This window comes from Oratosquilla oratoria, chromosome 4 (assembly GCF_046742065.1).
Source record: "Oratosquilla oratoria isolate Oo_2021 chromosome 4, ASM4674206v1, whole genome shotgun sequence".
NCBI classification, from domain to species: domain Eukaryota; kingdom Metazoa; phylum Arthropoda; class Malacostraca; order Stomatopoda; family Squillidae; genus Oratosquilla; species Oratosquilla oratoria.
In genome coordinates this window covers 84,837,670-84,852,040 of record NC_134780.1, presented here as the reverse complement: position 1 = coordinate 84,852,040, position 14,371 = coordinate 84,837,670, and the positions used below count along the sequence as shown (strand labels likewise).

Here is a 14,371-nt window from a genome sequence, read left to right as displayed (position 1 = left end):
TGTTTCTTCTTCTTCCTTAGCTTGAGACTCAGCTAACCGGACCTTTGTCTCTTCTTCCTCCTTTTTAGTTTGAAGCTCAGCTAGCCTGAGCTTTGTCTCATCTTCCTTCTTCATAGTTTGAAGCTCAGCTAATCGGAACTTTGTCTCTTCTTCCTTCTTAGCTTGAAACTCAGTTAACCGGAGCTTATGTTGGTGTTCATATTGGCGTTCATCACGTTCCAGTGTTTGCTGTTGAATAACACACTACCCAAGACTTTCCCTTTTGAACCCAAGTTATTGTAACAAAGGAAAGGACAGAAGGCGCAGAAATAAGAGATACAAGTCAACAACAATGAAACAAAACTACACTAATGACAACATGCTACAAAACATACATTGAAGTAGCTAGAACGTTTACCTGAATAAAGTAAATGTAACAAGTAAAGCTAAATAACCGTCACCCCTGCAAAGTGCCACAAGCAATACGCATGAAAACAGAAGTGTAAACAGAAACAATCAATAAGCTTCAAAGCACAGAAGCCCAATACCTATGCGAACTAGGAACTAATTTCCGAGCCACAGACAGTGAATGCGCACTCAAGGCAACTTAAAAGCTCGAGTAAATAACAACACTAATCCTGGCAAGGTCGCCAAAGTAAAGGAACTATGAGGAACTATGTTCTCTCGGCCTGTCAAGGAATATATATCTTACGGGGAACTTGGGTCTCGTTTAATCCAGGATGTACTCAAAACGTCTGTTGGGGTACAATAAAAGTTCGAAAAAATCTATCAGTATATTGAACTAATACAACACAAATTTGAGTAAAAACCACAGAGGACAATTATTGACGGCACCACGCCACAGCAAAATAAATAAGTCTACTGATTTATAGTAAGATAATTAATCATTTACATCCCTTCTAGAAACAAGAGTCTCGATAATGAGAGACAATAGGGAGGGGACGTAAGAACAGCTGAATTACCTGATATATATCAGAGTTGTAATGGAACTATACAAATCGATGTTTGTTATGGTGAGATAAAATCGCCACGAGCCCAATCGCAAACGATTTCCTGGGCAAGAACGGTAGAAGCATGTAGTCTAGTACAGGGGTCCTCAAACTTTTTTGGCTGCGACCCCCTACAAATTACTTCGATAGAGTCGCGACCCACTTCCACAACAACAACGAATTTCTGACAATCACTACAACGCATTTCCCTGTCTCCGTGTATATGCTTGCCTGTCCATGTATGCATGTATGTATGTATGTATGTAGCCTATGTCTTTTGTCTTTTGAGCATGATCTGGATGTTTGGTTTGCAAGTGTCTTTTCATTTTTGCTGGTTTCAGGCTTTCGTGTACAAGAACCTCAAAACACAGAACACACTGAGGATGATGAATATCATTAACTGTACAGCAAGTAAATCCATACTGTATAAATTCTTCCTGATATTTTCGGCGCTTGGATGGTCGATCACACTGGTATGTTTTGGCGTTATGACCGTCATGGCCTTCATTCCCACCTGACGTGCTTGGTTGCTCGGAATTAACATAATCAGATGCTTCAGTGATATATGTTTATGTGTCCTTGCTTGTAGATCTACGAATTAGCCACCGTTCCATGGTGCAGGCTAAAGAATAACGATGTCACGAGAGTAGAGTTACACGAACCTTTCGAAACGATACTAACGGCCTTCTCACAAAATACACGCCTTTACTGAGTGCATATGCTAGCTGTAACTACACGAATAATTCTAAAATAAAACTTTCTGAAGTGAGGACGCACGTTTCTCCCAGTCGTAAACTTGACATATGAGCGAGGGAGCGCGAGGTTGCCGTTTCCTGCACCACACCGTCAGTGGAGAAATTCTTGGGGTCGCATACAAGTGAAAGAACAGTAAGAAGATGTGGCATCATTGGGTGGTGGCTCCGCCTTAACGGCCATTTCTTGCTGCGGCGAGTTAAAGACGCGTTAGGATGGGTAGTGGGAGGAAAAGGAGGAGGAGGGGTTGCACGATCTCGATCGCGACCCCTCAAAATTATTTTGCGAATCCTCTGGGGGTCGGGACCCCCACTTTGAGAACCTCTGGTCTAGTAGGTATAGAATGCGACTGGAACAAGGCGTGTCCAGCGTTTTACAGAAGTGGCAAGGGGGTTTCACTGGTCGTCTCCTGCTTCATTCTGACTCGATTCGGTGGCGAGAGAGGGGGGGGGGGGTTAGAGGACATTTACATGCCTAAGAGCCGCCCCGGAGCAAAGTTCTCAGTGACGCCCCCTCTTCCCCCATCACCACTTCCCATCTCCACCATTCCTTATTGCCTGTTTCAGCTATTGACTTGCGAAATAGTTAAACAAATTTCAAATTTTATAGTTAATGTCCCTTACGCAAAATTCGTATATTGCGAAAAATGTTCAGGACTGCTTTGGCCAATTTTCATTTATTGTGATTATTCTTTCAGCCTTGTGAGCGGCATGTACAGGCTAGAATTGCCGCCCCCTATAAATGTGGCGCCCCAGGGCATATGCAACCCCCCCCCCCCATCTGAGGGCCCTGATTTGTACACAGAATATTGCCAGCGCGTGGCCACTTGTGTCATGCGCAAAACTCCAGAAGTCATGACGTCACGCCAATTGGGTCGTTTCCGCAAACCACCAATGACGTTGTGACGACCGTTTGCGTCCTGACACCATTAAGGACGCCTGGCTGAAGGCCATAAATCTTATAAATCAATCAATCATTCACTGTGTTTGCTGCAACTGCCTCTCTTTGCAGATTGTTCCACTCGTTAACAATTCTATTTGAGAGGGAGTACTTCGTTAAGTCAAGTCGTGGTCGTTGTTTAAAGATTTTCAGTGGATGTCCTCTTTTTGTTTCCTGATCCATGATGAACAAGTCATCGACCCTCAAACCCTCCATTACCCTCATTATTTTAAATACTTCAATAAGGTCGCCTCATTTCTAGTGTCACAAGCCCTGTTTTCTAGTCCCTATTCGTAGGGATCATCCTTAATATTGTGCACCACTCTTGTCATCTTTCTTTGCACCTTTTCAATGCTGTCAGTATTTCTTTGCATATATGGTCTCCACGTTTGATGGCAGTACTCTAAATGTGGTCTTGCCAGGGATTTACACAAATTTACTATGTTGTCTTTGTTCTTATATTCTATCGTTCTTCTGATGTTTCTCATTACCTTGTTGGCCTATGAAACAAATTCAGCTTTGTGGGCACGTGGACTGGGCGATGTACATATTTTCATCCCCAAATCTTTCTCCTGATCTTCATTCATAATTTCTTGCTCCCCTAGTTTGTATGTATGGTTGATGTTTCCATGGCCAATATGGAGACACTTGCACTTTTCCATAATAAATAACATTTGCCAGGCCTCTGACCAATTATACGATTTGTTTAAGTCGTCCTGTTAGCAGTTGGCATCTTCCTGTGTTACTACTGGTACTTTATTAAATATTTTCATATCATGAGCAAACCTGAGGATGTGAGAAATAATATTATCATCAATGTCATTTATGAATATGAATATAGTGAACAATAGAGGCCCCAACACTGATCCCTGGTGTACACCACTCTTAACCTTCCTCCATTCCGATTTGTGTCCCCTTATGACAACCCTTTGTTTTCTTTCCCTTAGCCAATCACTAATCCGTCCTTGTATGCTCTCTCTGATCCCGTGTGTCTTAATCTTCCTTAACAGCCTCTGGTATGGAACCTTATCGAAAGCCTTAGAGAAGTCCAGGTAGATGACGTCCACAGGGTAGCCTGAAATTATGTAAGATATTACTCTCTCAAGGAATGTCAGTAGGTTTGTCAGACTAGATCTTCTTGTAAAAAAAAAAAAAACGTGTTGAGTTCCTTCGATCGATTTATGCTCCTCAAGATGTTTTATTATTGCATTTCCAATCAAAGTTTCTATGATCTTGCTCACTTGAGATGTCAAGCTTACTGGTCTGTAGTTATAAGCAGGTCTCTTTGATCCCCTTTTAAAGATAGGTGTCACATTTGCCATCCTCCAACCATCAGGTACTTTTTCAATCTCCAAACTTCTCTTAAAGATATACCTCGGTTGTGCTGCCAGTCCCTCGCAAGTTCTACACTGTTGGATGTACATTACCATCACCCGGTGGTTTCTCTGGATTTAATTCCCATAGGATCTTAATTACTCCCTGTGTAGATAGATCCACCTCTTGTAGCATTTGGTCACTTGTACCATTATAGACCATTCTTGGTTCAGGAATGTTTGCAGTTGATTCTTCTGTGTACATTGGGGAGAAATATTTTTTAAGATCTCAACCATCTTCTCATCCTCAGATACAATAAGCCCCTTGTTGTTTTATTATTTATTTAGTTATCCATAGTATATTATAATATCCATACCTGTGACTTACTCTATGTTCTTTACATCTGTTTCTAATTAATTTGTATTAGTTATTGGTTTCAATTGCTTGTAAAATGATTGTTTATTGAAAAGTAAAACCTAGTCCAAATCTATAATGGTATAATTACCGTATTAGAAATATCGTACACAATTAAATATTTCCATTAAAACATAATATAAATGTCAATTTTTAAGTACGTAATCTCGAAAAAGGTATAATAATTAAATTGGTGTGGACTGAAACAACATATTGAGGACTACTAAACACTTGAAGTAGAGCTACGAGACTTACAATAAAATACGATAAAATATATCCCGAATTAGAAACTATTCAGTGGTCGCTCACTTAATTAACAAATACAATATTCAATATACGCTTTCTCATTCAAGATAAATGTTTGTGAATCCAAACTATTTAAGGAATAAATTGACACTATTCAAACGATTAATCGTGAAGCATGGTAAAATTTAGAATCTAAAGTATTAGGAAATATTTGTTACGCATACAAACAGTAAAAGTTTGTAATACTGAATAGTAGAAATACATTATGCTTTAATCTCAGGGAAGAAAATAAACCTTGAGACCGAAGATTATTGAATTAATATTGTGTGCGCATTTAATGTGTCTTTTCTTTCAAACTTTCTCGTTACACTAGGAGTCGATAGATGTCCTTCTCTTCGGTCGTCTACACTCCACGAAAAGGTTTGTGTTGAGTTAAAATGGTTTTGTTTTCTAATACCTTGACGATTTGAAGATCTATTGCTTCCTTACTTGCCATAAGGATCAACAAGAGTCACAAGTATTTCGTTGTTAGTCCATTTTGTGTATTAGACCAAATGATGGCAATATAAATAATGCCAAACAGGTCGGCATGGATCATGTGTTTGTTTACCGAAGTGACTGTTGGATACATGTGTTCGTTAGCACAAGATAAAGCACGGAAAAAATTTACTGGGCTCCAAGAATTAAGCCAAACTTAATATCAGGTGCATATCGTCAGAGGTTTTATGCTTATGAGAGAGGAATTCATTAATGTAGTTGTTCCTGAGGCCTCTAAATCGAGCATGGTTCCCTAACTAGTCTACTGTGTAACTATCACCATTAGGAACGGTAAAGGTGCAGTAGTTTCTGATCTCGTAGTTATCCACGAGAACAGGTCATCATGATATTGTCGTTATGTATTCATTGACATCGTTTAGTTGATGGTAGTTGCCTGGTTTGCAATCTAGTGTCAACCAATACCCTCATCCTGGACCTGAGAGCAATACATAAATTGAAAAATTCTTATTATAAGTAAAACAAAGAAAAGCTTAGAGCTCCTAAAGGATGCCCCTTCTCAACAGTCTTTCAGTCTTGAACTCCTCATATCTATTTTTTAGATATGATTTTTCTTGCTATCTGGCACCAGATAGTGGGATTTTGAACACCCTTAGCCAATATTACAATAGTAACAGTTATAACCTAACCTTAGTAGGGTCCTTACTGAAGGTCTTAGAGAAGTCAGGAAATGGTGGTGAAATAGATGGTCTTGTGTATTTATCAAATGTTTGTCCGACTACACATTAAAGACAGCCAACGGAACGGATGTTCTTGTCTGCCCTGTGATATTGTAGAGTGAATGAGGAGGTTCTCCACATGATAAAGCAGCAGGTGTAAGGGAGCTACAGCAAATGGGCCCTACCTTGGAAGCCCCTGTTGCATTACCCTTGGTCAATTGAGTCTGGACTGTGGTAGGGTATAGACTAGGTTCTTCATGAAGTACCAAGATGGGCGAGATGTTAATTGGGTTTTAATGTGTATGAAGTAGGTGCATGTCTTGGTTCCACCACCCCCCTAGTAAGTGCAAATGTTCAACATTTTAGTAATATTTTTTTTTTTAGAAGTGCACACCCATGCACTAGAGCATTAGAAAATTAAAAAATAATTTTGTAGAAATGACTAAAGTCGTGTCAATTCCTTCAGACACCATGTTTGTTTTGATGGATTCAGAGGTCGAGACAACAACCCTGGTAACCTTGAATTTTTGGTATTGCATTACTAAATGCAGGTTGGTTAGGTACATACATACATATACCAAGGCTTTTTCCCCCCTTACAAGGGTGGTAGCCAAAAAGAAAAAGGCATAAAATCATTCCCACCCATTCCAGGTTGTTGTTGTTGCCGTTCCCTAGACTGTCTGTCCGAGCAGTCCCGTCTCCCCAAGGAATGCTATAGCCGAAACTGGGTTTTCCCACAAATCCTTTATAGAGTGTATGTTGTGTTGTTTGCGTGTACCACAATCCTTTTTCCCATTCCAGGTTGGTTAGGTAGGTTAGGTTAAAATAGACGAATTCATCATTTAGTTTCTTAGACCTTTGCCTCTACCAAACCAAAGATGGCGTCTTGAGCAACCAAAGCTGCTACATTTGTGTTTATAGCTTTTAGCAACTTTTTCTAATATTGATTTCTGCCAAGAATAATGTATATTATATTGATGTATTATAATTTATAAAATTAATTTTCTATTGTTATATTGCATAGGTGTACACATCTTAAAATGTACCATTTAATTAGGATAATGTTCTGAACATGTTCCAAATAGTTTTGGTTTATTCCCTAAACGTTATAGCAATAGAAAATTAAAAGTAATTTTCTTAAAGTGCACACCTATGTGATATGGTCAGAGATTATATGTGTGTATAATATATATTTTGGTAAATTTTCAGAAGTGCACACCGACATGGTATAGCACTAGAATGTTAAGGTATTTTTAAGAAGTGCATACCTATGCAGTGTAGCATTAAAAAAATTATTAATCTTGTGAATTATAATACATCAGTTTGATGTACAGTTTTCATGGCGGAAATCAATAAAAAAAAATGCTAACAGCAAATGTACTAACTAGCGAAGCTGCGAGCATAGCATCGAGACACCATGTCATCTGTCTAGTCCAGTCAATGTCAGTTAGACGATGGTTTTCAGTATGCACTGGATGTACTCCAACTCAAGACATTAATAAGCACTGTTAGAAAGATAATAGGGCTTTCTCCAAGCTATGTAACAACTCAATTCCCCACAGTCCAATGGAACACTTAATCAGGCTGTCAACATTCGTGACAACGATGACCCGAATGATCATTAGAATTATAGGTACTGCATTATTAAATACAGCTTAGGTTACATAGGTTAGGTGTGTTTGGTTACAGTAGACGAATTTATATTCCTTTCGTTTCTTCGACCTCAGCATCTATCAAAACAAATTTGGAATATCATTCACCCGCCATAACTTTTAGCAACTTTTCTGTTATTAATTGCAGGACAAGAAAAATGCACATTATGTTGATGTAATTTATGGAAAAAAAATTCTGTTGCTGTGTCACATAGGCGTGCACTTATAAAAAATTACTGTAGGTGTGCACTTATAAAAAATTACTGTTAATTTTGTGAATTATAGTACATCCACATAATATATGTTTATCTTGGCAGAAATTGGTAACTGAAAAGGTTTCTAAAAGCGATATATTTGCGAGCAGAGCTACGGGGGCCGCTTGAGTCACTATCTTTATGTTGATAGGTGCAATGGTTGAAGAAATTAAAGTACTGTATGATAAATTTGTCTATAACCTAACCCAACTTGCATTTAGTAATGTGATACCTGTAATTGTATAGGTCATCAAGGTCATTATCAGGGATGTTGACAGCCAGTCTTGGTATCAGATCAGACTGCAGGGCATATAGGAGTTGCATAGCTTTAAGAAATGCATGAATCTTGGCTCAATAGCATTGTTTTAAAAATATGTTCTTTGTGAGGTACTGATGAAAGCACTGAGATCATCCAGGAGGAGCCAAGATAAGAGGGAGGGAAGGAGGTGGATGGGAGTGGAGTATGTGGGGATGGAATGGGTGGGAGTGGTTTTTATACAAGATTTTTTTGGCTACCTCTCAAGGAAGGGGGGGAAGTGCCTTTGGTATGTGTATGTACAAGGGAGGTAGCCAAAGTCAAAAGCCATAAATCCTAAATATAAGTATTGAAACAAAGACCTTTGAGTGATGAAAGACAAGCAATTGTGAAATCCATAGGTTGATCAAAGAATTGGGCATATGGAAAGGGGAGTAAAAAATGGAATACAGAAGTGGATTGCATGATGTTGAGGGGAAACTGTAGAATGGGGTGAGAGAGGCATGAAATGCAAGAGAAATGTTTGTTGAGTAAGGGTGCAAAACATGTTAGGGAATGGGAAATTGCTGTAAATGGATGAAGAAATGTCAGCCCAAAGTTATGTTCATATCTGTTCCTTAAATTTGAGTACCAGAAGGGGGGGGGGTCATAAAGTAAAGCAATGGGTAAATTGGCTCTGGCTGTTGACCCTGCTTTGGAAGAAGTCTTGCTGCTGCATTGACCTTGATCTGAGTAGTGTAGTAGGGGCTTAGGATAACTCTTCATCCATGAGATGTTAAGATGGGAAGGACATTGAATGGGTGGACGTATGCCTTGACTAGGCCACCCACCATAGAAGTATGGTAGGAAAAGGCTTTTTGAATCTGTTTTATAGAAACCAGTGTCCTGTGATGGTTATTAACCCCCCTTCTATCAGAGGCGCATAACACTTCATATTCAGATGAAGCCCAGGATATGGTATGAATTTGCTGTTTTCTTCATCTTTTCACATAGACTTGGCAACTGGCTTGCTTCCTTTCTCTTATTGTTATAACAAGCCAGTGATAGCCTTGCACGACTCAACAATCCAGTACCAAAGATATGTGGGAGGCCCCAGGGATTGTTGCCGGCTGACATTATTCAAACTTGAGGCAACAAATATTAAACTAAACTGGTTTGAATTGAATATATGCTTATTGTGAGATTAGTTACCATCCACTTTGAAGGACTTCTTTGTTGAGTAATTGTTGTAGTCAGAATGGAATCTTGATGTTTCTATTTTTGCGGGGAAAAAGTATACATTGGTTTAGTGTTTTGTACACTGGTGATGTTACTGGAAATGTGGTTTTGCATTTGCTTAGTGGATTTTAAATCCTAGATTTCTCAGATTAACGACAGTGACTTACCTGTCCCACCAATCCAAGTACTAGAGGCAAAGGTCACAACTTACACCACAGCTATGTGCCCTCTGGTGGGTCCTCGCCAATACCACCGTACTCTCATTGAAAATTTGAAGGATAGTAATAGAAAATTGTAGTTATGAACATAGAGTAAATAAATTGACTGTCAAAAAAGAATGAGCTTTGGAAAGGCCACAAATTTATGAAAAATAAACATGCTTTGGCTGGAAGACACATTGTCCTTTTAGGGTATTTAAAGCAATTTTGACCAGCAATCCTCATGAAAGCAATGTAATTGTTTTATATGTGCATGATGTATATTACTTCAGGCTTGACATATTACTCTTAACAATTCAGACTGTAATATTTTGTTTTTCCTGCAGATGCCACGTGCTAAGGGTGAGAAAGGCCAATCGGCCATTGACAAAGTGGTGACTCGCGAGTATACCATCAATCTTCACAAGCGTCTTCATGGAATCACTTTCAAGAAGCGTGCACCACGTGCTGTAAAGGAAATCCGTAAATTTGCCAAGCAGCAGATGGGTACAGAAGATGTCAGAATTGACACCAGACTTAACAAGCAAGTTTGGTCCAAAGGAGTAAGGTATGTATATCATTGCTTGGCCCAAAGGAGCAATGTATTTGCATCATTGTTGCTTGGCCCAAAGGAGCAATGTATTTGCATCATTGTTGCTTGGCCCAAAGGAGCAATGTATTTGCATCATTGTTGCTTGCCCCAAAGGAGCAATGTATTTGCATCATTGCTACCTGGATCTTGTTAACCAATTTCCCTTATTATATGTATGTACAGCAGCTAAGGGCAATAATTGTGCACTTCTTGACAAAAACATTAAACTTTACATATATATACTCACTGGTATGCACATTAGATACAAGCTAGGTACCTTGGTAACAAGCTGCCATCTTGAGTTTCAAAATGGCTGCCATAAATCTTTCAGTCAAATGTAAATGATATATAAAGATGGCCTAAATGTCTAAACCTATATTTCTAAGGTTGGAGAATTCTTTTGAAGGGATGCTCTTATATCATCAGATAACACTAGATTAAACCACCTTGTGGGCCCCAAAAATGGATTTGAAGGAGGTATAATGCCTGTAAAGAGTAGTCAAAGGTTTTTATGAGAGTAGTAAAGCCTGTGTTAGGTTGAGAAATGGAGAGAGAAAGGTTGGACTGTGCCAGGGATGCATTTTGCCATGGCTGCTCAACATGTACATGGATGGGAAAATGTCGGGGGTAAATGCAAGGGAAATGGGCAGGGGTTTGGTGATCATTAAAGAAAATGGAGAAAATTGGGGGATACGCCAGTTGTTTGCTGACAACACTGCTTGTAGCAGGATCAGATGACGGATTAGGGAAGTTAGTGATGGAGTTTGGGAAGGTGTGTGAGAGGAGGAAGTTGAAGGTAAGTGTGGGTTAAAGTAAGGTGATTGGATGCACAAAGGGAGTAGATGGCAGCAAATTGGAAGTGAGTATTAAGGGAGATAGTCTGGAGGAAGTGGATAGTTTTAGATACTTGGGGGCATGTGGTGGGATAGGGAGGAGTGGAGGTAGAATGTAGAATGAGAAGCAAGTAAAAGCCTTGGGGGATTAAAAAGTGTAGTGAAACATAGACATTTGGAAATGAATGCTGAGAGGAGATTGTATGAAGGAATAATTGTGCCAACAACACTGTATGGACAGAAACATGGAACAGGAAGTGTTTAAATGTGTGAGATGAAATGTCTTGGAAGTATGGTAGGGATTATTAGGCTGGATAATGAGAAACAAGGAGGAGAGCAGGGATGGAAAAAAGGATGGGAGATATGCTTTAGGAAAGAGTATTGGGATGGTTTGGACATATGGAAAGAATGAGGGAAGAAAGATTAGTAAAAGAAGTGTGGAAGGCAGAGGTGGATGGAGTTAACAGGAGGGGTAACTAAGGATAAGGTACATACATATACCAAGGCTTTTTCCCCCTTACAAGGGAGGTAGCCAAAAAGGAAAAGGCATAAAATCATTCCCACCCATTCCATCCCTTAATACACTCCACACCCCTCCACCCTCCCTCTTATCTTAGCACCTCCTGGATGACAGGTCATCCCTCCACCTTGTCCACTGCCCTGGGTCAGAAGCAGTGTCACAAGACACAGCACATCCACAGCAAGGCTGCTTCATTAAATCGGCGACACCCCCACATAAAAGGAGACAGGGAGAAATCTCTTCGGGCTGCATCAAATTTTGCTCACACATACTACCTCACCCCCCCATCCCCCCACCCATTCCACCTCATGCATAACAACATCAACCATATACAACCATTCTCTATTCCCCTCTTCCCCAAAGCCCCCTTCACCCCATCCATCCACCTCATCCTAGGACGTCCCCTCATGTTCACTCCCTCCACATCTGCCTTCCATACCTCTTTTACCAGTCTCTCTTCACTCATTCTTTCCATGTAAGGTAGATGGGGTAAAAGGTGCATTGCAAGAAAGGGACATGTCTGTTGAGGAAGGAAGGGAGAAGACAGAAGATATGGGTGAGTGGAGAATGGTTGTGTATGAGTGACTTTGTGATTCATGGAAGGAAGTGGGTGGGGGATAGTGGGGTTAGGGAGTGTTTGTGTGAATGATACTTTGGTGCAGCCCGAAGGAAATTCTCCCCGTCTTCTCTTTTTCTGCATGAGGAGATGGAGGAAGGGAATCTGTCAGTACAATTTACTTCGTATGGGATAGATACTTATCTGGAAATTGGATCAATCCACATGTGATCATAGGATGTAGAGTGGCTCTAGTCCAAGGCAACGTGTTCTTTCAGACTCGGCCATCCCCAAAAATTAGAAGTTGTCATGGATCTGACCAGAACAAAGAGGGACTGTTCCACTATTTATCAAGTGTGAAAACTTTACAGCACCAATGGATGCTAAGAGGAGACTGTATGAAGGAGTGATTGTGCCAACAGCACTGTATGGGGCAGAAACATGGAATATAAGAGAAGGAGTTTGAGATGCGTCTGAGAAGTATGATGGGGGTTACTAGGCTAAATAGAGTGAGAAATGAGGAGGAGAACAGGGGTGGAAAAGGAGCTGGGAGATAGGGTTGATGAAAGAATATTAGGATGGTTTGGACACATGGAAAGAATGAGTGAAGAAAGACTAGTGAAAGAGGTGTGAGGGAGTGAACATGAGGGGACATCCTAGGATGAGGTGGATGGATGGAGTGAAGGGGGCTTTGGGGAAGAGGGGAATGTCTGTTGAGGAAGGACGGGAGAGGACAGAAGACAGGGGTGAATGGAGAATGGTTGTATATGGATGATGATGTGATTGCATGAGGTGGAATGGGCAGGGGGATGGGGGGTGAGGTAGTATGTGTGAGCAAAATTTGACGCAGCCCGAAGGGATTTCTCCCCATCCTCTCTTTTTGTGCAATGGGGGCACGGTGGGGGGGGGGTTGCCGATTTAATGAAGTGGCCTTGCTGTGGATGTGCTGTGCTGTGTCTTGCGACACTGCTTCTGACCCAGGTCAGTGGACAAGGTGCAGGGATGACCCGTCATTCAGTAGGTGCTAAGATAGGAGGGAGGGTGGAGGGGCATGGAGTCTTTTCAGGGATGGAATGGGTGGGAATGATTTTATGCCTTTTTCTTTTTGGCTACCCCCCTTGTAAGGGGGAAAAAGCCTTGGTATATGTATGTACCAATAGAAAGGTGGTTCTGAGCATGCAAAACAGTGGTTGTTGCCAATGGACTGTGTGATACAGACATTAAAAAGGCAGACATGTGTTATTTTGCATGTGGCACACTCAAAACAAAGAATGCAAAAGGTGGCTATCTGCACTGTAGATACAGATGTGGTGGTGGTGACAATAGGACATTTTCACATCTTTAAGAGTAAATGAGCCATAATTAGTTTTGGTACCAGGAGGTGCCAAGATAGGAGGGTGGAGGGGAGTGGAATATATGGGAAATGAAATGGGTGGGAGTGATTTCTATGCCTTTTTGTTTTTTGCTACCCCCATGTAAAGGGGGGAAACTCTGGTATATGTATGTACTAGTGCCATAACTTCTGTTGCTCAATAAATCTCATTTACCACCTGTGTGACTGTGGCATGGTACCATTACCAAAGATAGAATTGACAAAATAGAAATGCTTTCCTACAACTGCATTAAGTCTCCAAATGTAATGCCATTTTTCCTTTCTTCCAACAGGAGTGTCCCATACAGGATCCGCATTCGCTTGTCACGAAAACGCAATGAAGACGAGGAGTCGGTCCACAATTTCTACACTCTAGTAACGTTTGTCCCAGTTGCCTCCTTTAAGGGCCTAGGGACTGAAAATGTTGATGAAGGCTCAGATGAATAAAGAGTTTTAAGTGATTTGTGGTGTTTGCTCTATTCAGTGAAAATGACACTTGACTGAAAGTGTCGTATACTGTTAGATTTTTTTGTTACTCCTGAAGAAGCCTTTGCTTGTTCTGTAGTTTACAGGAGGAAAACTTTCATGAGCATAAGTTTTTTTTTTTTTTTTTTTTTTTTTTTTTCTCTCTCTCTCTCTCTCTCTCTCTCTCTCTCTCTCTCTCTCTCTCTCTCTCTCTCTCTTTCTCTCTCTCCCTCCCTCCCTCCCTCTCCTTATAAGGTAGGTAGCCAACTGAGGCAAGCACCCATTTTTCCCTCTTTAATATTAGCTCCTTGCAGATGAAGGATCATCCCTGTCTCCTGCTCACTGCCCAGGTCAAGCAGTGCAGCAAGATGTAGAAGGGCTGCTTCATCTACACAGTAACCCTCCCTCTTCATCTCGTTCAAAGAGAAGAAAAAAAAAAGATAAATCCCTTTGGGCTGGAGCTGGTTAATCCCCACCACTTCATTGTATGGTGATAACCCACCCACCCTTATCATCCATTGGTGGTCTTTAAACTAAGGTTCTTCCTCCTTATAAGGGAGGGAGCCCTCTGAGGTGAGCACTCCCTC

The 14,371-nt window shown here is 40.7% G+C and overlaps 1 protein-coding gene across 1 annotated transcript; it reads left to right on the top strand.

The window, feature by feature from the left end:
• Positions 1-4,950: 4,950 nt before the first annotated feature.
• On the top strand, positions 4,951-13,780 carry LOC143025014 (large ribosomal subunit protein eL31-like). The gene is made up of 3 exons (XM_076184619.1): positions 4,951-5,075; positions 9,794-10,014; positions 13,613-13,780. Exons 2-3 carry the CDS (start codon positions 9,794-9,796, stop codon positions 13,764-13,766), a joined length of 375 nt encoding a protein of 124 aa, XP_076040734.1. The 5' UTR covers positions 4,951-5,075; the 3' UTR covers positions 13,767-13,780.
• Positions 13,781-14,371: the final 591 nt, after the last annotated feature.